The sequence below is a fragment of the Sparus aurata genome, chromosome 22 (genome assembly GCF_900880675.1).
Source record: "Sparus aurata chromosome 22, fSpaAur1.1, whole genome shotgun sequence".
Lineage (NCBI taxonomy): Eukaryota > Metazoa > Chordata > Actinopteri > Spariformes > Sparidae > Sparus > Sparus aurata.
The window spans coordinates 30,544,595-30,568,074 of NC_044208.1; the positions used below are offsets into that span (position 1 = coordinate 30,544,595).

Sequence of the window (23,480 nt, forward strand, 5' to 3'; positions counted from 1 at the left end):
CTGGGTGGGAGGAGGTCCAGTGGGTTTGTTCTGGTGCTGTTGTGATGAATAATATGATTATCTGTACTCACTGGCTGATGAGCAGCAGGTCAATTTCAGCCGGGTCGATCAGATCGATGTACGGCAGAGCATCCATTCCCTCCAGGCCCGGATGGATCCCACAGTCCAACTGAACACACACACACACACACACACACACACTGAGGTGACTCTGCAGACGGGCAGGTTTTCAGACTGTACAGCTGATGTGAACAAACGTACCATAATCTTTCGTCCCTTGAACTCCAGGATGATGCAGGACCGTCCCACTTCCTGTCCTGCTCCTCTGGACAACAACACACACAGACAACATCAGTTTCATGTTTCATCAACATCCGGATGTTCTTAGTTTCAGTCCTGAAGCTGAAGCTGATTTCTGAGCAACATGATCTGAATAAACTCATCAGACCAGAATCAATTTAAGGATTAGTTCAGATTACTGCCTGAGATTTTAATCAAACATCAGAAATGTTTTTAATAACATCGTCGTTAATGTGTTATTTACGCAGAATTCATCAGGGACTCATTAAGACTGTAAAAAGACGATGTTAACGAGGGTTTGTCTTTGTTGAGCTACAGAAGACCCACAGACACAAAGACGGCTGTTTTGTGACGGGACTCTGGTGTGAGCGCGGCGGGCAGGAGGACTCACAGCGGGCGGATCAGCAGCTGGTCGCTCTCCTCGGCGGGAACACCGGCCTCACTCTTTCGTTTCGCCGCCATGTTTCACTTTACAAACCTTCAGAGCTCCGAACAGACTTAATTCATAACAAGTGTAGCTGCTCCGCGCGTAGCCACAAGTTTGGCTACTATGTCACTTCCGGCCCGTGCGGAAATCTGTCCGTGTAAAACAATACAACGTCTGCAACATTGGTTCCGCCGTCAGAAGTTTATATCCGGTTACCATTTCTGCCAGGAGAGGAATATAATATATATATATATATATATATATATATATATATATATATATATTATTATTATTATTATTATTATTATTACCAGTAAACCAGTATTATTACCAGTTATGTTTATTCTTGCATGTTTATTTAATCTGAAATGTTTTATTACAGTTTATTGTTTTAATGCTTTGTTAAGTACTTCACACATAAATCTATATGATTATTATGGCTTAAAGTTTGAGTAATAAACTTTTTAGTGTTTCCTGGCAGACATCTTGTTTTTTGTACTTTTGTGTCATTTTATTTGACTTAATGTTTAATTCTGGATTGAACCACGTGAAGCAACTCGTAAGATGATGATTGTTAAGTTGTACTGACAGAAGTAAAGCTGCTATAAGTATGACAGAAATACGTTTTTTTTTTTTAAATTCCATAAACAATTCTCAGCTTGAAGCTTCTCCAAATAAATCTCTTTGACTTTGAGACTGTCGGTTGAACAAAATGTGACATTTGAAGACGTGACTTTGGACTCTGGAGGATGAAAAGGATGGAGAGAATAATTAGAGGAGCAGGTCAGACAGAAACAGAAACGTGAAGAAGAAATGGTGTAAAAATACAAAGAGTCACAGTTGAGAGGCTGATGTTCATTAGAAGGAACAATTTCAGGTGTTTTTAATGACACTGAGAATGAAAAAGTACATCAAATCAACATGGTGTTCATATTAAACCCTTCCCTTCAGCCAAACCTTAAAATAATCAATATAAAATCATTTAGAAACACAGATCAGAGTCGGAGCGTCACAGGTTTGAGTCCAGACTGGCTCACAATATCATACACACAATATGACCAAAAGTATGTGGACAGCTCAGAATATAACAGCAACATGTGACTGAACAGAACCAGAACCGAGACAAACACAAAACTGGAAGAACTGTTTGTAAAGATTTCTTTGCATGTTTCACACGATGTTCGTGTTTCCCTTCAGTGAAATATTCAAATTTAAGACTCAAACAAATTCCCTTTAAAAGCATTAAAAATAAAGTTCTGTGAGTTTGAACCGGACTCGGACTGAAGACACGAGTCGGGTCTCAGAGAAGCTTCAGGAGGAGCGACGAGCAGCCGAGGATCACTTTGAGTCTTTGGATACATCCCACGTCTCTTACATCACGTCCACGCTCCTCTTAACTGAGTCTGCTTCTTGCAGCTGAGTCTGAGTGAGGACACGAGGCGAGGAGAGAGGAAACATGGTGGAGCTTTCAGACGTCTTCTGAGTGTTTCCTCGCTCGCAGCTCCTCAGAGCACAAATCAAAACTTTTGGACGACCTGCAAGATGTTGGAGGAAGACGAGGAGCGAGGAAATGTCAAATAAGAGACTTGGGATTTATCATTCGATCTTGATGTCTCCAAACAGGAAGTGGAGGTACAAAGGTCACACCTGCCGTCAGTCTGTGAAGAAGTGGACGAAGGTGACAGGAAACGCTCCTCGTCGGCTCGGCTCGCCTTCAATGTGTCCGATCTGAAACACAGGAAGAGAACAGCTGAGTCCAAACTGACGACAACCGCCTGACAGAAACTGCAGCCACTCGAGTCAGGCCGACTTCATTCCACAAACTGGAGGACCGAAGAAGAAGGAGAAGAAGAAGAAGGGAGGCGATGATGTATTTCCTGTCACTCACCCACCACTCGCTGTCCTCCTCCGCCTCCACCACGATCACCTCCCCCTCGCTGAACGTCAGCTCGTCTGGATTGTCGGCTGAACAGTTGTAGATCGCCTTCACCCGCTTCGGCTTCTGCTTCTACACACACACACACACACACACACACACACACACACACACACACACACACACACACACACACACAGACACACACACAGACAGATATTGATTCATCTTCATGCAGCTGTTCTGTCACTCAGAGTTGACCTCTGACCTCTGAGTGTTGGAGGACTTACAGAGTGGGCACTTCTGGGTTTTGGCGCTGGAGGAGAAGGACTGTGTGGAGATTTGGGATTCGACCCTGCAGAGAAAACAAACGACACGATCGTCTTCAGAAACTCACAGCAGCAACGTTTCTCTTTGACTCTCAGTGTCAGATGTTCTGACCCGGCAGCGTCCAATCAAGAGAGTGAAGTGAGAAAATTCATCCCACGCAAAACTGTGTGTGTGTGTGTGTGTGTGTGTGTGTGTGTGCGTGTGTGTGTGTGTGTGTGTGTGTGTGTGTGTGTGTGCACCTCGTTTGTCCACAGATGCGGTCCTGACTGGAGGTCTCTGTGGAGGACGTTTCACTGATCTGAAATCACACAACATAAAGTCCACAGATGAAACCTCCAATACAACAGTTTAATATACAACCAGTACAGACCAGTACAGACCAGTACAGTCCAGTACAGTCCAGTACAGACTAGTACAGACCAGTACAGACCAGTACAGACCAGTACAGACTAGTACAGACCAGTACAGACCAGTACAGACCAGTACAGACCAGTACAGACCAGTACAGACCAGTAGAGTCCAGTACAGACTAGTACAGACCAGTACAGACCAGTACAGACCAGTACAGACCAGTAGAGTCCAGTACAGACTAGTACAGACCAGTACAGACCAGTACAGACTGGAAACAGCTGTCGAAACCAGTATATTCCAGAACAGAAGATAAATCAAACAGTTAAGAGTTGTAACTGGTTTTGACTGATGCTAACACACGCAGACCAGTACAGTCCAGTCCAGAACATACCCAGTTGGAGATTTGGGGGACTTGGGTCCTGGCGGTGGTCCTGGTGGTCTGCTGGTCTGGTGACTGGGGACTGGTGGAGGGAGGGACGGAGCTTTGAAGTGGGGCGGTGGTGGGATGCTGGGTGCTGGTGGGACTGGAGGCGCTGGGACGACTGGGGGCAGTCCTGCTGCTGGCGGGGGAGGGAGAGGAGGGAGGGGGGTGTTCCGGGCTGACCCGGTCTTGGTGTCCAACATGCTGGACCTCTTGTTGACTGGAGGAGGAGGAGCTGCTGGGAGCACTGGGAGAGGACGACACAGGAACCAGAAACCACAAACGTGTGATTCAAAACTCAAATCTGATTTCAGGAAACAAAATGTTTCTCACAAAATCAGAATATAAAAAAATGAAACCGGATCATTTTCCTGCTGAAACTCTCCGAGCCGGGCAGCACCATCAGGTTCTGCTCTGATGAAGCTGACAGGAAGTGACAGGAAGTGACAGGAAGTGACAGGAAGTGACGCTCACCGTACACGGAGGAGTTCCTCTCAGGGGTCAGAGGGTTGTGGGGGTCCGAGGACGACCGCTGCCTTCCCACTGTTTCTATGCCACCAGGTTTACCGGGTCCTGATCCTGCAGGGACACAAACAAATAAAAAGTTCTCATCATCAGTTTTTGATTTAAGTGGAAGAGAAAGTAAAGCAGCGTGCAGCCTCAAACAAAAGCCCCGCCCCCAAAACCCACAAACGAAAGATAAACTTCAGATCTGATAATAATCATTTCAGTTCATCAGACTGAATGTTGAGCGACTGATGGACCGGCAGGTGACAACATGAGCGTCACGTCAGAGTTCAGCTAACATCGCCCCCCCGCAGCCTCTGACCTCTGGGAGGTGCTCTGGGTGGCAGCGGTGGCGTCGGTCCCGGTGGCGGCAGGTTGAGGTCCAGCATGGTGCCGTAGGTCTCGTTGCTGATCATCATACTGGGCACCTGAGGCCGCTGTCTGTCCCGCACCAGGCCGGCGGCGTCCCGGGCCAACGCCGCCAGGTTGGGCTGCATTGGGCCGCTGCCCGGCACGAAGCAGCTGACCGGACGCTCCTCGCGGCGGTTAGGGATGGGCTGCGAGAAACGAGACACATGTCAACACATCATCACCTCCCAACGGCTGTCAGCTGTTTCACACAACACCAGCTGACCTTGTCCTCCATCTCGTCCTCGCTTTCATCCAGGTCCTCGTTCTGGAGACGCCACTCGTACTCCACATGAACGTGGACGTTAAACTTCCCCGTCTGAGCCTGAGTCAGCTGAAATAAAGCACCGTTCAGACGCGTTAATGCAGATATATGAAGATATCTAAAATATAAACAGGAAAACAATCAGGGACTCACACACAGGAATAAAACTAAATGTATAAAAGAAAAAAGAAAAGGCATGAAAACAGTTTTTGTTATTAATGTGTCAAAACTGTGAAACACTTTCTGACTGTTTCTTGTCAGATTACAGTCAGTCGACCTTTAAATTATGATTCAGTCACGACAACCTCAAAAAGTGAATCAATTCTGGGATTTCAGTATAAAACTAAACGCAGTGAAACAACGTTTAACTTCAGATTTGTTTACTGTCACTCTGGTTGCACATCTAAAATCATAAAGTTTGTAGAGACGATCTTCTTAGATGAGACAAACAAAACAACTCATATATAATAGAAAAGCCTATATGTATGTGTGTATATATATATATATCTATATCTGTCCTGTATATGTATACACATGCTGTGTAACGTCTCACCAGCTCTTCACACTGAGTGTGTCGGAGGCGTTTGGCGATGTCCAGCGGCGTCTCTCCAGCTTCGTTTGCTGTGGAGACAAACGAGAGTTCAGGTTCGACTCGTTGTGTCGTCACACTGAACTGAACTGTTCCGTCTGTTGAAGGTGCAACAGGTGACAGTTTCACACAATAAACTATAATCATCAAGAGAACGTGAAGAAACAAAAGGTCTAACGTTGATGTTTTGGTTTGAATCTGACGGCTGGTCAGTTCTTCAGGGTGCATATTTAAAGGTTCAGTATGAAATTTCGGACTATTGCCTCTTGTAGCGCAAAGTGGTAGCATGTTAAAGTTAGCATGCTAACTTTGAACAGATATCTCTGCAAACAGTGCAAAGACGTCTCTGACACAATGTCATCACTGATGCTTCTTCACATTCTGCTGATTATTGTTAATTCAAGTGTCACAAAATGACATATTGCACCTTTAATTTGCTACTATTCAGAATCGTATCATGTTAGCATAAGGTCTGTTTGGATTCATCCCCTGTAGCCTTCAGGTTACTGTGAGCTGAGGCTGTTCACTCGGCTTCATTCGGACCGAACCTACGAGAACCTGAGTCGGACGTTTCTGACAAACACCAGAGACGACGATGAAAATGTGTGAATCCACAGATTCAGCTCGTCAGGTTGTTTGTTCCTGGATTAAAGCTCACGTGATGTTTAACGTGACACGAGACTTCAGTTTGTTGTGTTTGTGTTCTCACTGATGGACACTGAAGCTTTTCCTCTCAGCAGCAGCTTCAGACACTCGCTGTTGTCCGTCAGACAGCAGTAATGCAGCGCCGTGCTTCCTCTGGCCGTCTGCTTGTCCAGGTTACCACTGCAACACACACACACACGCACACACACACGCACGCACACACACACACGCACGCACACACACACACACACACGCACACACACGCACACACGCACACGCACGCACACACACACACACACGCACACACGCATGCACACACACGCACACCCACACGCACGCACACACACACACGCGCACACACACACGCACACACACACACACACGCACGCACACACACGCACACACACACACACGCACGCACAAAAACCTTCATCTTTATTTATTCATTCATTAATCATTTCTCAGAGTTCAGTCTGAAATAATACGTGTGACTAATATTTATATGAATTTAACACGATGTATTAATGCTGGTTGACTGTCTGGACTTAGCCTAGCTAGCCTAGCATCATTTAGCCTAAATTTGCTTTAATTTCTGTGTTCTGTTTATTCTTTTTTCTGTCATTTTATTGGTAAACGATTCAGATTCGTGTCGCTCAGCTCGTCCAGCAGTCGCTTCACTTCAACACAATAATGTCTCCTTCTGCCGTTCAGACCTGTTCTGGGCCAGGAAGTCCACGATGTGGAGGGAGTTTCTGTCGCCCATGCGGACCGCCAGGTGGAGCACCGTCTCTCCTGGTTCCTGACAGAAACACACACACACCTTTAAACACCACCTGCACAGATGGAGCGAGGACAAACACCACCACACACACCGACCGACCACCTCGCTGCTGCCGCCATCTTTAAAACCACAGAGACAGTTTGTGAATCTGAGTCAAATATTTTTTCATCAAGTCTTCATCTGTTCTTCTCTCACTGGCAGAGGCAGATGTGGGCGGAGCCTCAGGTATTTATTTCTGTATCTCTGCTTACTTTATTATCTAAGACCTCCACAAAGTGAAGATGATCTCTTGTGGTCTTACGTGTTCGTTGGGCTGTGAGCTGGCCTCCATCAGGTCCACCCCCTCAGCGTAGACCTGGATCAGGGACAGGATGTCTCTGTTCCTGACGGCCTCGTACAGAACCTGCAGTCTGGACGCGGCGTCGGCACAAAGCCGCCGAGCGAAGCGCTTCTCCGTGTACTTGGCTGTGATGTAATCCTTCCTCATCTGCCTGCAGGACAACAGACACAGTCAGATTCCAGCTGCGTCACAGTTCAGACGCGTCAGTGTCCACGACACTCACATGTCGCTGGTCGGATCCGGTTTGGTGACGTCCTGCGCCGACAGGTCTGCTTCCATGATCTCGTTGAAGCTGGCGTTTCCCACGTTCTTCGCCAACTTAAACACAACATCAGCTGTAACGTTAAAACTAAACGACATTTAATGAGTTCAAACATTTGACACAACGTGATCAACGTGAGCTGAAGTTACAACATCTAAAACTTTGCACCTGCAAAAAGTTTGAGGTTCTTCTACTTTATACTTTTACTCCATTATCCAAATATTTCAGTTGGCAAACACCAGAACTTCACTGAACCATCTGAGACGACGGCAGAACAGAAGATTTTCTAAGTGGACGCTCAGATTTCCGTCTCTCCTCGGCAGACAGTGAAGTGGACTCACCAGCAGCTCTGAGGTTCCCAGAACATCCAGGTCCAGACTCTGGATCCTGGAGTAGTGGACCCCCATCTCCCTGTGGATCCCCGAGCACTCGATACAGATCAAGACCCCGAGGTTAGTGGAGAGCCAGGTGGGAGCTGATGGGCCGAGACGGAGGCGGGTTAAATGTTCTGATAGGACAGTTTGGACCGACTGATTCTGTTCAGGTGTAAACTGACTTCAGTTACTGCAAAAGTCAAAGTACTCAATATACAGTGTGGCTGTATTATATAATATCAATATAATCGGATCATTATTGGATGTAACTAAGCACTTCATCAGAGTGACTCCTGACTCCATGTTTGTAGTCCAGACCACCTGAAACTACAACCTGAGCTGCTGACAGACAGCTTGTAGCAGCAGCTTCTTCTTCTTCTGCAGAAACTCGTCTGACCGGCCGACAGCTCAGGAATGTTAGTTCACCTCAGACACACCGACACAGCGCTGCTTCCTCTACATTTAACAGTTGTATTGCAGTACTACTGCAATACAACTGCAGTACTACTGCAGTAGTACTGCAGTGGTGTTGTTTACTGACCGGCGGCTCCACAGTCGCAGCAGCCGTCGTTGCCGCTCATCCTCTTCACCTCTCCTACGATGGCCTTGGTCAGCTCCTGCACGATGTTGTTCTCTCCTTCGTCCTGGTCGCCTTTGAACGCTTTGTTCAGCGCCTCCTCTTTACTGTTCTGCAGCACCGACATCCAGCTGCACACACACAACACATCAGGTCACACAGTCACACACAGGTCAAAGGTCAGCGGCGTCAAAGCTCCTGCGACTTACATCTGACACTCGGCCTCGTCTTCGGTCTGGAAGTGATACGTGCGGTCGTCTGAGGGAGGAAACGGACAGGAAGTGAGACAACAGAGGAGAGGACGACACGGTGATACGTGTCACTGTGACAGGTGAGCGTCTGCAGCGTACGTGAGAACAGGTCGAAGCTCTTCTTCTCGTCTGGATTCCTCTTCACCTGACAGGTGAGCAGGTTGAGCTTGGCTGGAGGTCTGTTAGCCTGAGAGACAAGACGCAGGGCAGAGGGGCGAGTGTTCAACATCCAATGATCAACGAGACATAAACAAACAAATACTCTGATGTGTCCACGGCTGCGGTCTGACTTCTGCTCTGACGCCACCAACAGTTACATGTTATCTCATCAGAGCGTGTTCACACCTGACGCTCACACCTGCCTGAGTGACACACACACTTTAGACCGGCTGCTACAAACTGACAAACAGCTTCATGTTCTGATTTAATGCTGAATCTACAAGAAGGAGACAATGATGCAGAATTTGTCGCAGCCGCTTCACAAAGTTTGTTAAAGTTTCTCCTCATGAAACAACTCATGAATCGTGTGACTGACTGAAGGAGTCTGATGAACTCAACTACTCACTAAATTGAGACATTTTTCAAGGGAGTTTGGTGGAATAAGAAGCCGCTTTCTGTTTACTGTATCTGTTATCAGTGAATGTCTGACTGTGATCTCAGTGATCTGCTGTGAGATGCATCCTGTACTGTGGACCTCTGATCGGACCAGAGACCGGGTCTGAACAGGGTCTCAGTTCTGATGACTGGACCACATAAACAACAGAAGCCCCCCTCCTGTTCCCACCCTTCTCTCTGTCATCCTTTTCCTTATGCTCTTCCTTCTCCTCCTCTTTCTCTTCCTCTTCTGCATGCTCTGTCCTGATTGGCCGTTTGACTCTTCATGTAAAAACTTCAAAATAAAAGAAAGAAGGAAAATAATAAGAAACTAAATAAAAAAAAACTGTGAGATTTTGTTTCTCCAGTTGAAATGAAAAGTAAAACCCAGAAGGAGGCTTTTAATTGGCTGATGGACATGCAGGTGGGGGGTGGAGCTTCTCATGCAGGTGGACCAATAGGAGGAGAGGGCGTGGTCTTACCGTGCCGTGGCAGATGGTCAGGAAGCCGTTCCTCACCGAGCACTTCCTCTTCTGCCACACTTTCCTCAGTCTGAGGACGGGACACGAGTCATTGACACATTATTGATTCTATTAAACTACACCAATCAATCAATGATCAGAACACACAACACTAAACAAAGAAGTATAATCAAACAGAACCGAGGCAGGACCGTCACTTAACAACACAGCGGCAGTGTGAACGACGCTGTACAGGAAGTGAAATGGGTTCTGGACTTGCTAACATGTGGGCCGGGCTGTCAGGGCTAACGAGGCTCTATCCCAGAAACAGCTGTCACCCACAGGCTCGCCCAGAGGTGAGTCCTGTCCCCATTACTGTATATCCTACATACAAAGGACTGTATGTCCTGTTTGAATCAGTCACTCCAGGATGGAGAGGTCGATCATGGGCCAGTTGTGAAGACCTTGTAGAGTTCTGAAGTTAAATGTCCACAAAACTAAAGACATGGCCATCGACTTCAGGAAAAAACCTCCCACTCAACCTTCCCTACAATCAAGGGCTCACCTGTAGACACGGTTGAGTGCTGCGAGTACCTGGGAACAGCGGTGGACTGAACCTGAACCATGATGTTAATACATCTGCAATCTGCAGAAACGGCCTGCAGAGACTTTGTTTTCTGCGTAGACTGAATACTTTAATGTGGACAAGACACTGATGGTTTTATTTTATAAATCCTTGATTGTGTCCATTTCAGCGTTTTGTTTCATTTCTTGGTATGGAACCTCTCAGTGCAAAACAAATCGTTTGTCCAGTATTGTTAAAGTAGCTAGTAAAATAATCGCCATGCAGCATCTTTCCCTGTCGGATATCTGCGACAGACGGTCGGTCCTGTCCAGCTCGCACCACTCGCTCTTCTGGGTGGAGATGCAGGTCCTCCAGGGTAAAAACCAATAGGTTTAAATTTTCCTTTGTTCCAAGTGCAATAAAGGCACTTCATTTGCAGTAAACCTTGATTGCACTGCTCAGCAGCACTTTATTGTGGCTGCTATTTCAATGTTTTTGATACTTTTAATCTTTTGGTTGGTTGTTTGCTGTAACTGTGATTCTGTCTCATGTCCTCTTTATGTTGTCCTTGTGTTTTCTTGCCCTCTACTGTAAATCAAATTTCCCCTCGAGGGACAATAAAGACCTGAACTGAACTGATGCTCCTGTTGCATTGTGGGAGTTCACTCACCCCTCGCTCCTCTTGTAGAGGACTCCGGAGCGCTCGGTGCCGTGAGCCTTGTTGCCCTGCAGCTGGTGGAGGCTGTAACCTGCGTTCTGTTTGGCCTGAGTGTCCTGTGACCAATCAGGAGACAGCGTTAACCTCCACAGTCGCGGTGCGTCAGATAAAAGAGTTCAGAGACGTGGCTTCCCTCTATCCATACATCTCTTCAACGTTACAATGTCACTTCCATCGCTGCGTTTCATTATTTTACATTTTGTTTCCTGTTTTTTCACTCTTCAAAGAAAACTACATTATTACATCCTGATGCTTCTTATCATTAACAATACCTTCTATGTTTACATCCAACCAACCAACCAATCAACATCCATCCATCCATCCACTCAGGTGTAAACCTCCCTGTGAGTCGCAGTAACAGTGAATCACTTCCTGACCTCTTTGTGCTCCGACTGCAGCGACGTCTTCAGGACGTCTCGGAGCTGAGTCAGCTGTTTCCTCTCTCCGTCCTGAGTCTGTTTAATCTGAACACCACAGAAGAAGAGACGCAGAGTTAACACAAACATGGCTGCTGTGTTTCAGAGGAGTTACGGTATTTTTCAGAAGTGGAATCAGACTAAGAACGTTCTCCTGAGAACTGTTCTGAAGTACAAACTGAGGCTCTTTTTTCTTTAAGCTTTTTGCTTCTCAAACATCAGACATCGACTCACCGAGGTCAGGTCTGTGGCCAGCTGCTCCACGGAGGGTTTGAGGCTCTCCACGGCCTTCAGTCCGTCCTGGAAGAAACTGAGCACACAAATATTTCCACCAATAATTAAGCTTAATGATCAAATCCATGTAAAGAACAGATCTATAAATGTGTGATGTGTTATCTCCACGTTATTCTGTCCTTGTTGTTGTTGAAGGAAATTAAATATTAAGAAAAAACAATAAGAAAAATGTTTTACATGATGATGAAATAACGCTGACACTGCGATATTTCATTCATAAAATGTGACGTAAACTGATAAATCTGTTTCAATTGTTCTTCCTTTTTTTCTGGAATCATTGATCCTCCCTGCACCGGTCCTGTTTGTGTCCTCCAGCTTATTTTATTCCTGTATTTTATTTCATGTACGTTTCTGTTTCTGTGAGTGTGTGGACCAACCACACACGCCTCGCTCACACATCGATTAAAAAATGAAAACGGTCAAGAATAAAATATGAATCAACTGAGAGAATAAAAAGGGGAATTCACACTGAAGCAGTTAAAAACAGAATGATCAGTTTTCATTCTTTTAATATCTGTTTTGTTTTTTTTGGCATACGATTCATGTTCTGAATAAATTCTTCATTTGTTTTTCATTTTGTTGGTTTCGGCCCCTCGTACTCGTGTAACTACGGAACATGTAACAATGAATTAGTAAAACTCAGAGATAAATGTATTAAAATAAAGATAAATGAATATAGAAACATTAATTTATGTCACATCTTATAATGCATTAATATTATTAATGGAGTGTTGTATTAATGTATTTGTTGCGTTCCTTCTTTCTGTCTGATGATGTATTTGTTGAATCATTACAGAATCTCAGTCTTCAGGGTAATAAAGTCTCTGAGGAGTTCTGGACGTTCCCGGCTGACGGGTTTCGGACCTACTTGCACTGAGCGTGGAAAAACTTGATGAGGTTCTGCAGGAAGTCGACGCCTTTCTTGGTTTTGATCTCGTTGACTTTGAGCAGATACTGCAGAGAGAGAAGGTCACGTCACTAACTCAGTTCAGACTCAAGCCGACGTTGACTTCCTGCTGGATCTCCCAGAGTTCACCTGGCGGAGACTCACCTCGCACATCTGCAGCTGGAACAGTCGCCGCTCCTTCTCCATCTCCTCGGCGATCTCTCCGCCGCTGAACTCGGTGCGAATCATCCCGTGCTGCTTGGCGTGTTCCCGCTTCTCCTTCTCGATCTTGGCTCTGCAGAGGTCAGAGGTCGAGTCGAGGGCTCAGTTTAAAAAGTTCACCTGAGCGAACGTGAGTCGGATCTTTAACACTGCTGCAAACTCGACTCCTACACATGTGAGAGGTCACATCTGTCTGCAGCTCTAGTTTCCTTCATTATAATCAATACAATTAATATCATAACATGTTCTCATATCTATATAATATATTCAGATATACATGTTAATTCATATAAAGGGTTTGTTGTGTATGTGGAGAACAACATGCTGCAGAACGGCTCCACAGAAACGTTCAATAAGAATATAAGAAGGCGACATAAGCGACTGTTAGCTTAGCATCAGATCAGCTCATTCAAACAGCAGCATGTCTCAGTGTTCGGCTGTGTGCGCGTGTTCTTACAGTTTGGTCTCGTAATCCTTCCAGGCTTTGTCGAACGGCTTCTTCAGATCCTGAGGAGGAGGAGACGTCACATGATGATCTCTGACCAATCACATCACAGCACTGACTCACACACACACACACACACACACTGAGAGGACTCTGACCTGTGAGTCAGCGGGGAAACACTTCAGGTCGATAAGGTGTGAGAGGAAACACGGAGCAGAGCTTTGACTTCATTCTGTCTATCTGTACTTTTCAGATGGTGGCTTGTCCTGAGTTTGGGACTACAACTCCCATCATGCTCTACTCTTAATGACAATAAAGGAAGCATGACTGAGGACTGTTAGAAGCGGTGAACACAAACCCCTTTGACCCCCTTCAGGTCTCCCTTCAGCAGACTGTCCAGCGGGAACGTGATGATGTTGTTCATGTTCTGCATCTGCAAACAGGAAGTGAACGTGAGGTCAGACACCAGAACCTGCACAGGTCCAGTGAGCCCGCCTCCACTCAGACCAGTTCACAAGTTAAACTTTGTCTCTATGTGTTCGTCCTCGTCGTGGCGTGAACTCCTCACCAGGTTCTTGAAGAGCGCCGTCAACTCTTTGGTGAAAACGGCGAACTTGAGGAAGGCGGAGCCGACGGCGGCGTCGTCCCGGCTCACACAGTTGTCTCCGAATTTCTCCATGGCCTGAATGTACTGCTCCTCGTTCTCCACGTGGGCTGAAACACACGGAACATTGTCACTATTATCATTATTATTATTATTATTATTGTTGTTGTTGTTTCTTTTCTGTCCAGTTAGTTTAATATTTATTGCTTTTACGTTGAAGACCTGAGAAACTTTTGTTTTGAAAAGTGTCATAGAAATAAATCTTTATTGATCATTAATATTTGATCTAATTCTGGTGATCTGTGTGTGTGTGTGTGTGTGTGTGTCTGTGTGTGTGTGTGTGTGTGTGTCTGTGTGTGTGTGTGTGTGTGTGTGTGTGTGTGTGTGTGTGTCTGTGTGTGTGTGTGTGTGTGTGTGTGTGTGTGTCTGTGTGTGTGTGTGTGTGTGTGTGTGTGTGTGTGTGTGTGTGTCTGTGTGTGTGTGTGTGTGTGTGTGTGTGTGTGTTTGTGTGTGTGTGTGTGTCTGTGTGTGTCTGTGTGTGTGTGTGTGTGTGTGTGTCTGTGTGTGTGTGTGTGTGTGTGTGTGTGTGTGTGTGTGTGTGTGTGTCTGTGTGTGTGTGTGTGTGTGTGTGTGTGTCTGTGTGTGTGTGTCTGTGTGCAGATGTTTCTCTGCAGATGTGAAGCTTCCTCAGTGACACACGAGACGGTTCAGTTTGGTTCAGTCTCTCTTCCTCTCTGAGTCGGGCTGTCGGGCCGTCTCTCCCTCGGCATGCTGGGACAGGACGGCGGTATGACAGGAATGTTCCCAGGTGAGACTCCACCTGTCTGAACACAGGCCGACTGAACGCACCACCGGCTGGGTTCCCCACACATCATGTTCCAGGACGCCTTCAGTGACGTCACATTAACTGAGTCTAGAGCTTTTCCAGAGTTAAAGGAACAGTTCACATTAACTTCACTCATCCCTGCAGGAGAGAACGCATCACAACCTGACCTGAGACCAGATTTACACCTTTATCAACATGGAGTCTTCACTGTATGCTAAGCTAACAGTGTTAGCGTGCACAAGCTCGACCACACCTGGAGGGAGTGAATACAGTTTGGTTGCGGTTCTGATGAAACTGCACTGTAAAAAAAACATCTTTGAAATGCACGAAAAATACAAATAACAAAAATGACAGAATTTACATTTTGAATGTAAAATAACATGAAATATATCTAAATATAATCTAAAAATACTTTTGTAAATGTATCATGGATTCACAAATATTTATCTAAAAGACGAAACAGTTAAATTAAAGTTTAATATTGTAAATACATCCATTCATTGTTTTTATATCTGTAAATATCTTTCATTTAATAAACATAACTTCATGTCAAATTGAACCTAAAATCTGTTTTATTATTAAAAAAATACACGTTTAAAAAAATGATATATATAATAATTTCATTGTTTAAATCTTAATTAAACAATAAAGACTCTAATTAAAGCTAAATTACTGAATCTGCTTTTAAATAATTTATATTTACTGTTTTTTTTTTTTACAGTATTGTTGTTTTTCATTCTTTTTATGAAAAATGTCATGTAAGATTATAAAACTGTATTTTAATGTAATAACGTATATATCTAAATTACAAGCTGGGTGCTAAAATACTTCTGAACATAATTTCTTAACAGTGTTATATTATAAAGTGTCATTTGGTTAGTTTCTGTTGTCATTATGATCTAAAAAGGGCAAACACACACACACACACACACACACACACACACACACACACACACACACACACAGAGGAACTGAGATCTAAAACAAATCTGTAACAGAAGATCTAATAATGTCTGTTTGCTGGTTTGTCAGCAGACAGGAAGTGAGACGCAGCTCGAGCTGCTGTGGTGAGACACGTTAGTATTTTTGGACGGACAGACATGAAACTGCATCACTCACCCAGACTGGACGTGTTGATGGACTTCACAGACTTCTTGATCTTGTACAGAACTGATCTGTCCACGTCCAGAGCCTGAGGAGGACAAACACAGTGAGGACGGAGAGACATGAGAACCAGAGCCGGAACCAGAGCCGGAACCAGAGCTGTGCTGGACCTCTGCAGACCCTGTTCAGACCTGGTGGACTGCTCTCAGTACAGCTGTGAATGTCAACACTCAGACCACTTTCAGAGGTGGTCACCACAACATCACCAGACTCCATTAACAAATGTAGTGATTTTAAGAGTTGTTGAGTTAAAACAAACTTCCTAACGTAGTGAAACTGTGTGTGTGACAGGTTGTAACTCATTGTGTCCTTGTTGTAAATTCAGCATTAAATCTTTCAGCTGAAGTTGTTTGTCTCCTTGTAAAAAGTGTCAGTTTGTGGCAGCATGTCTGTACCAGCCTGTCTGCTTCTGTGTCTAAAGTGCTAAAGTCTTACCTGCCAACATTGATCAGCTGTTTGAACACACTGTTTACACTGATTTCACCATTTACACTCCATTTATGAAAGAAGAAACATGTTATTGATCTAAACATGTCACATGTTACAAAGACACTAAACAGTAACAATATAGGCTACTTCTTTGTCCCCGTGGAGAAAGTCCCCAGACTCCCTTAACAAATGTGTCAGTTTAGTGAGTTGTTGAGTTGGAGACACTTTATAAACTCTGTGAAACTCTGTCTCTGACTCATTCTGCATTATTTGGACCTTCTTGTTCATTCAGCAAATGTTCTACATAAACTTCTTTCTGTCTTTGAGAAACATGGAGTCTAAAAATAATACCAGTCTTTTACACACTCACATATTAGTGTTCAGATGTATTTCCTTATTTCCAGTCAGTCTTCAGTTCTTTGAAAGACATCTGAGTATTTTAAATGTTAATGCAGTAGCAGCTAAAACTACACTGTGAAAATAAAACAGAGATAAACTGTAAAGTTCCCTCATCATTTAGAATAAGACTTGATTCAGAATATGCTGTTTACCTGCTCATGTGAACACAGTGAGATCTTTAAAGCAGCAGCATCAGTGATGTGGATACAACCACTCAGTGTGTAAAGAGAAGCATGAGAACAAAGACACCAGCACAGAGAGAGAGCTGAACTTCTTCAGGAAGCAACAGGTGGAGCTCAGGACCTCCGGCAGGTGTTAAGTTACTCGTTTAAAGGTGCAATCTGTAAAAACTGGCCACTTGTTTGATTCATACTCAAAGCAAAGCGAGCTAAGTACTGCCAACTGGCGTTAGCTAGTTAGCTCAGTTAGCCATGCAGCTAGTGGTCTTGACTGGGAGCTTGGAGCACCAGGGACGCATCTGTGTTCACAATGTTAGCACTGGTGCTTTGGACCTGACGGGCCTGAGCTAGCTGGTTAGCATGCTCTGTAACAGAAGAAGCTCCACATGATCCTCTGAAACCTCATCAGTCACCATGAGAAACCTCACAGACACTTTTAGACTTCTGAGCGTCTTTCTCTTCAGGCGAGTCAACAATAGATTCAGACTCTCTTATATACCTGCTCACTGCTGCTGCTCTTTATAGATCTGTGATCATGTTCGTCATGTCTGCATCATTTATTACTTCTTTTATCAGCTGCATCTTTTCTCTGAGGCCGACATGTTTTAAACAGCTCAGATTAGAAGCTGCTCAGTCTGCTCACGTTACTGTTCCTCAGCTCAGATCGCTTCTAATGACAGGCGGGTTTGTGACTCAGTTACTGTTCAACTGACGCTCACAGAGAACAAAAGACACGGCAGCGACAAACCCGCTGTTACTGGACTCAGCCAATCAGAACCGCAGAGCAGGATCTGAACACGTCGGACTCCTCGGACCTGAACACACCATCACACCCAACTGTTCACAGATCAGATCAAGATTTAAATAATTTACTAATCAACTTTTCATCTTCTGTTTATTATACATTACTTTATTCCACTGAACTCGATTTTATTTTTCTTGTATTTTATTTCTATTTTCTTTCCTTTTTGTGCCCACGTGTTACTGTATGTTTCAGTGTGTGGAGTCACTGGCTCTGGTAGGATTAATAGAGTTGTCTGTATCAGTATGACTACACAAAAAGGTCAAAGGTCAGAGGCAGCAACACTGTGCTGACGGGATGAACAGCTGATACAGAAGAGGAGGAAGTTGCTTTAATAAACGAAAGAATGAAGGGACGACTTCACGGAGAGGAAACCTGGAGCCTCGGCCGACTCTGACCGCTGACGATCATTCAGACAAGACGAACGAATCATTAACAGTGACGACGAGAGAGAACGGCAGCGATACGACACCACAGTCGTCGCCATGACAGTCGTCGCCATGACAGTCGTCGCCATGACGATGCTGGAAGAAGACGGGACAACTTCTCATCATCACCATCAATTATAACGATTTTGCTGCGACTCTTCTGATCACTTCTTGCGATCGACCTCATCTGGGACGTTTTATGGACGAAGCAACACATTGATATTAGAAGTAAAGATTCCCCAGAATGTGAACGTTGTGATGACTTGAGGTCTCGTGTGTTTACAGTCATTAAGAAACTCGTTACAGCTTTAAGTCTTCTCAGGTTTGACTGCAGACATGTTGGGACAAGACGAGCAGAGCTTAAACCCCGAACAGACAGAAGAAGAGAAGAAGAGAAGAAGAGGTGGAGGAGGGAGTTAGTGTGCAGATGAAGGATCCATCAGAGAGTACCGGAGGCCTCGGGGGGGAGACGGGTGAGACGGGACTTGTTGGGACTCGATGAGACGGGTGAAGCTCTGTCATCGCCTCGGGTCTGCAGGGCGGGACGTCCCAGCATGCAACAGGAGGAAGAAACAACACGCTGTCCAGAGCTCCAATCACAGTTTAGCTCTGATTATTAAATGTTCTGATCCGGTGTGAAATATATTTTACATGTTTATAAATATTCTGTCATAAATATACAATATATGATATTGTACTTTGTGTAATAATGATAAATAAGCAGTAGTGCTGTAATAAATGCAGGACTCGCCATAATGTGATAATAAATATTATCTTTTTGGACCTGATACAGCGCAGCAGCCAGACCATCAGGGTCCAAACTAACCCAACAACATCCTGGTCTCATGGTTCTGTTGGTCCCAGTGGACTTCAACAGGTCTTATATTATTATGGAGAATGTCCAGATTTATTGCCACAAATTTGGCTTAAATTTGTCCCGACGTCTCGTTAAAAATATCTGGTTTAGTTTCTTAGAACACAACAGGAATCATTCCTGACGTCTCGCCAACCTTATTTTGGGCTACAAACAACGAGCCAGAACAAATCTGAAGACTTCTGCAGAAACATTAATTACCAACATCTGTTCTGGTGACCGGCTGTAAAATGAGTTCCAGTGTCGGCTGAACATAACTGAAGAAGTAGAGGAAGAAGAAGAAGAGGAAGAAGAAGAAGAAGAAGAAGAAGAAGAAGGCAGGAGGAGTCACAGCAGCAGCTTTAGTAACTAAGTATTACACCTACTACACAGTACCAGCAGTACTACACAGTACCAGCAGTACACAGTACCAGCAGTACACAGTACCAGCAGTACTACACAGTACCAGCAGCAGTACACAGTACCAGCAGTACTACACAGTACCAGCAGTACTACACAGTACCAGCAGTACTACACAGTACCAGCAGTACACAGTACCAGCAGTACACAGTACCAGCAGTACTACACAGTACCAGCAGTACTACACAGTACCAGCAGTACTACACAGTACCAGCAGTACTACAGTACCAGCATACACCAGGCCAGACAGTACACAGTACAGCAGTTACACAGTACCAGCAGTACTACACAGTACCAGCAGTACTACACAGTACCAGCAGTACCCAGTACACAGTACCAGCAGTACACAGTACCAGCAGTACTACACAGTACCAGCAGTACTAGCATACCAGCATACTACACAATGTAAGCAAAAGGCATTACACAGTACCAAGCAGTACACAGTACCAGCAGTACTACACAGTAACCAACAGTACACAGTAAACAAGCAGTACTTACACAGTACCAGCAGACTTACACAGTACCAGCAGTCTACAAACAGTACCAGCAGTACTTAACACAGTACCAGCAGTACACAGTACTCCAGTACTACACAGTAACACAGTACACAGTACAGCGTACCTACCAGTACCAGCAGTAACACAGTACCAGCAGTACAAACAGTACCAGCAGTACTACCAGTAACAACCCCAGTAACACAGTAACCAGCAGTAACGAACACAGTACCAGCACGTACTACAAGTACCAGCATTAGCACAGTACCAGCAGTACTACACACAGTGCCAGCCGTACTACAACAGTACCAGCAGTACGAACAACAGTACCAGGCCGTACTACACAGTACCAGCAGTACTACAACAGTACCAGCAGTACACAGTACCAGCAGTACTACACAGTACCAACAGTACACAGTACCAACAGTACACAGTACCAACAGTACACAGTACCAGCAGTACTACACAGTACCAACAGTACACAGTACCAACAGTACACAGTACCAGCCATACTACACAGTACCAGCAGTACTACACAGTACCAGCAGTACACAGTACCAGCAGTACTACACAGTACCAGCAGTACTACACAGTACCAGCAGTACTACACAGTAGCAACAGTACACAGTAGCAACAGTACACAGTACCAACAGTACACAGTACCAGCCGTACTACACAGTACCAGCAGTACTACACAGTACCAGCAGTACTACACAGTACCAGCAGTACTACACAGTACCAGCAGTACACAGTACCAGCAGTACACAGTACCAGCAGTACTACACAGTACCAGCAGTACTACACAGTACCAGCAGTACACAGTACCAGCAGTACAACACAGTACCAGCAGTACTACACAGTACCAACAGTACACAGTACCAGCCATACTACACAGTACCAGCAGTACTACACAGTACCAGCCATACTACACAGTACCAGCAGTACACAGTACCAGCAGTACTACACAGTACCAGCCATACTACACAGTACCAGCAGTACACAGTACCAGCAGTACTACACAGTACCAGCAGTACACAGTACCAGCAGTACACAGTACCAGCAGTACTACACAGTACCAGCAGTACTACACAGTACCAGCAGTACACAGTACCAGCAGTACACAGTACCAGCAGTACTACACAGTACCAGCAGTACTACACAGTACCAGCAGTACACAGTACCAGCAGTACAACACAGTACCAGCAGTACTACACAGTACCAACAGTACACAGTACCAGCCATACTACACAGTACCAGCAGTACTACACAGTACCAGCAGTACTACACAGTACCAGCAGTACACAGTACCAGCCGTACTACACAGTACCAGCAGTACACAGTACCAGCAGTACTACACAGTACCAGCCGTACTACACAGTACCAGCAGTACTACACAGTACCAGCAGTACTACACAGTACCAACAGTACACAGTACCAACAGTACACAGTACCAACAGTACACAGTACCAGCAGTACTACACAGTACCAACAGTACACAGTACCAGCAGTACACAGTACCAGCAGTACTACACAGTACCAGCAGTACACAGTACCAACAGTACACAGTACCAGCAGTACTACACAGTACCAGCAGTACTACATAGTACCAGCAGTACTACACAGTACCAACAGTACACAGTACCAACAGTACTACACAGTACCAACAGTACACAGTACCAGCCATACTACACAGTACCAGCAGTACTACACAGTACCAACAGTACACAGTACCAGCAGTACTACACAGTACCAACAGTACACAGTACCAGCCATACTACACAGTACCAGCAGTACTACACAGTACCAACAGTACACAGTACCAGCAGTACTACACAGTACCAGCAGTACTACACAGTACCAACAGTACTACACAGTACCAGCAGTACACAGTACCAGCAGTACACAGTACCAGTACTCTGCTGCCTCAGTCAGTCCCGTCTGTGAGTGAAACTGGACTGTGCAGCTCCTCAGCAGGCGACCTTTGACCTGCTGCTGGTTCCTGGTATCAGTCCGGTTCCATGCAACATGCAGCATCATCACTGTGTTGTGAAACAGCAGCAGCAGCTCTGAACTCTTTCAACACGTTTCACTGTTTCACCAGGAGGAAGTTCTGCTCTCTGTTCCTCTTTCCTCTCACTAACAGCTCCAAGTGTGAAGAGCTGACACACACTTAGACTCCAGCCAGCACACTGAGACCAGAACCTCAACAGACTGAGACCAGAACCTCAACAGACTGAGACCAGAACCTCAACAGACTGAGATCAGAACACACTGAACATAAACATCAGCTTCATCTTGTGTTATTCAATTTTAAATAAGAGTTTCTGTGTGATACTAATAATTAAACACAAACAACCATACAGTTAGAGTGTGTGTGTGAGTCTGTGTGTGTGTGTGTGTGAGTCTGTGTGTGTGTGTGTGTGTGTGTGTGCCTGTGTGTGAGTCTGTGTGTGTGTGTGCCTGTGTGTGTGTGTGTGTGCCTGTGTGTGAGTCTGTGTGTGTGTGTGCCTGTGTGTGTGTGTGTGTGCCTCTGTGTGTGTGTGTGTGTCTGTGTGTGTGCCTCTGTGTGTGTGTGTGTGTGTGTGTGTGTGTGTGTGTCTCTGTGTGTGTGTGTGTGTGTGTGTGTGTGTGTGTGTACCTCCTCCAGAGCTGCCACCGTGTTCCTGCAGTGCGGCATCCGGGTGGTGAAGTTGGAGGTCGTTGGCGCTTTGTAGTCTTCATTTGTCTCCTCGACGAACTCCGTCACGTTGATGAGCTCCGGCATGTTGAGCTCCTAACGCAGCGGCCGTCCTCACACACAGAAACCCGAGTAACGCGCACCGAGCGGCCGCAGGTACAGCGGCCACACCTGGACTGACGTCAGGCGTCACAAAGAGCCTCCAGAGATCGTCTCTTGCGCGCGGCTCGGGCTGCTGCTCATCGCTCAAGTGTCGGATCAGATCTGCGTTGAACTCCCGCACAAGTTCTCTTCTTTTACTCCATTATTCGTCCCGCACAGCTGAGGCCCGGAGCGCGTGCCCAGTCCCGTCACATTCCTCCGTCCTCGCGCTGCTGACTCCACCTGGGCAGGGCGGGGACACAGAGAGGCGGAGCGGACAGAGCTCTCACTCCGCTGTGGTTTCCAGGGACCACAAACACAAGTACAGGAAGTGTCTGTCTTTCAAAATTAAACACCCGCCAACCGTGTTCCTCAGCGGTGCTGCAGAGTAACTAAGTACTTTTACACGATTACTGCAATCAAGTACAACTTCAAGGCACTTGTACTGAGTTATGGAAGAGGTATACAAACATACAGTGGCCCTCTGAGTGTGATGTAACTAAGTATATTTACTCAAGTAAAAGTATATAAGTTTGACTTTAAAAAGTTATAAGTAATCAATATACAGTTTGGCTTTATTATATTATTGAGTCATTATTATTCTAAGTGAGTACATTTACTCAAGTACTGCACTTCTACAAGTTTGAGCTCCTGGAAGTGTTCAGAATTTAAAATTCTATGAAAGAAATCCATGTTATGCTCAGTAGCAGTGAGTTGGATCAGATCTCGAGTGGTGGGATAATGAAGCATGTGATGTAC

The 23,480-nt window shown here is 45.3% G+C and overlaps 2 protein-coding genes across 3 annotated transcripts in view; both read right to left on the bottom strand.

Annotated features, from left to right (window-relative positions):
* The window catches only part of LOC115574097 (cleavage and polyadenylation specificity factor subunit 3-like), an 8,660-nt gene extending 7,773 nt beyond the window's left edge, over window positions 1-887 (bottom strand). Inside the window, exons 1-3 of the mRNA XM_030405341.1 lie at window positions 692-887; window positions 262-325; window positions 72-169 (exon numbers count right to left, since the gene is read on the bottom strand). Of these exons, the coding sequence (XP_030261201.1) occupies window positions 72-169; window positions 262-325; window positions 692-762 (233 nt within the window). The 5' untranslated portion in view covers window positions 763-887. The remainder of the gene's footprint in view (window positions 1-71; window positions 170-261; window positions 326-691) is intronic.
* A 680-nt stretch (window positions 888-1,567) lies between these two features.
* Window positions 1,568-22,972, bottom strand: asap2b (ArfGAP with SH3 domain, ankyrin repeat and PH domain 2b). Of its 2 annotated transcripts, XM_030405330.1 has the most exons (29): window positions 22,542-22,972; window positions 15,855-15,927; window positions 13,874-14,019; window positions 13,664-13,738; window positions 13,318-13,367; window positions 12,804-12,933; window positions 12,621-12,706; window positions 11,693-11,768; window positions 11,420-11,506; window positions 10,995-11,098; window positions 9,781-9,850; window positions 8,804-8,891; window positions 8,663-8,711; window positions 8,418-8,584; window positions 7,844-7,977; window positions 7,464-7,558; window positions 7,202-7,391; window positions 6,833-6,918; window positions 6,184-6,299; window positions 5,439-5,506; window positions 4,847-4,954; window positions 4,535-4,769; window positions 4,180-4,284; window positions 3,676-3,952; window positions 3,173-3,231; window positions 2,894-2,958; window positions 2,616-2,735; window positions 2,375-2,455; window positions 1,568-2,262 (listed from the first exon to the last, which is right to left on the bottom strand). In XM_030405330.1, exons 1-28 carry the CDS (start codon window positions 22,665-22,667, stop codon window positions 2,381-2,383), a joined length of 3,060 nt encoding a protein of 1,019 aa, XP_030261190.1. In that variant the 5' UTR covers window positions 22,668-22,972; the 3' UTR covers window positions 1,568-2,262; window positions 2,375-2,380. The 2 variants fall into 2 exon arrangements, with proteins under 2 accessions (XP_030261190.1, XP_030261189.1); XM_030405329.1 differs by having other exon boundaries at window positions 1,568-2,455.
* Between the last annotated feature and the right edge of the window lie 508 nt (window positions 22,973-23,480).

Bases quoted from the DNA above. Each gene is read 5' to 3' on its own strand.
- asap2b (XM_030405330.1), bottom strand. From the start codon at position 22,667: ATGCCGGAGCTCATCAACGTGACGGAGTTCGTCGAGGAGACAAATGAA. The intron at 12,707-12,803 runs GTGAGTCTCCGC...CTCTCTCTGCAG, and splicing joins TCCAGCTGCAGATGTGCGAG to TATCTGCTCAAAGTCAACGA. The intron at 3,953-4,179 runs GTGAGCGTCACT...GTCCTCTCCCAG, and splicing joins GAGGAACTCCTCCGTGTACG to TGCTCCCAGCAGCTCCTCCT.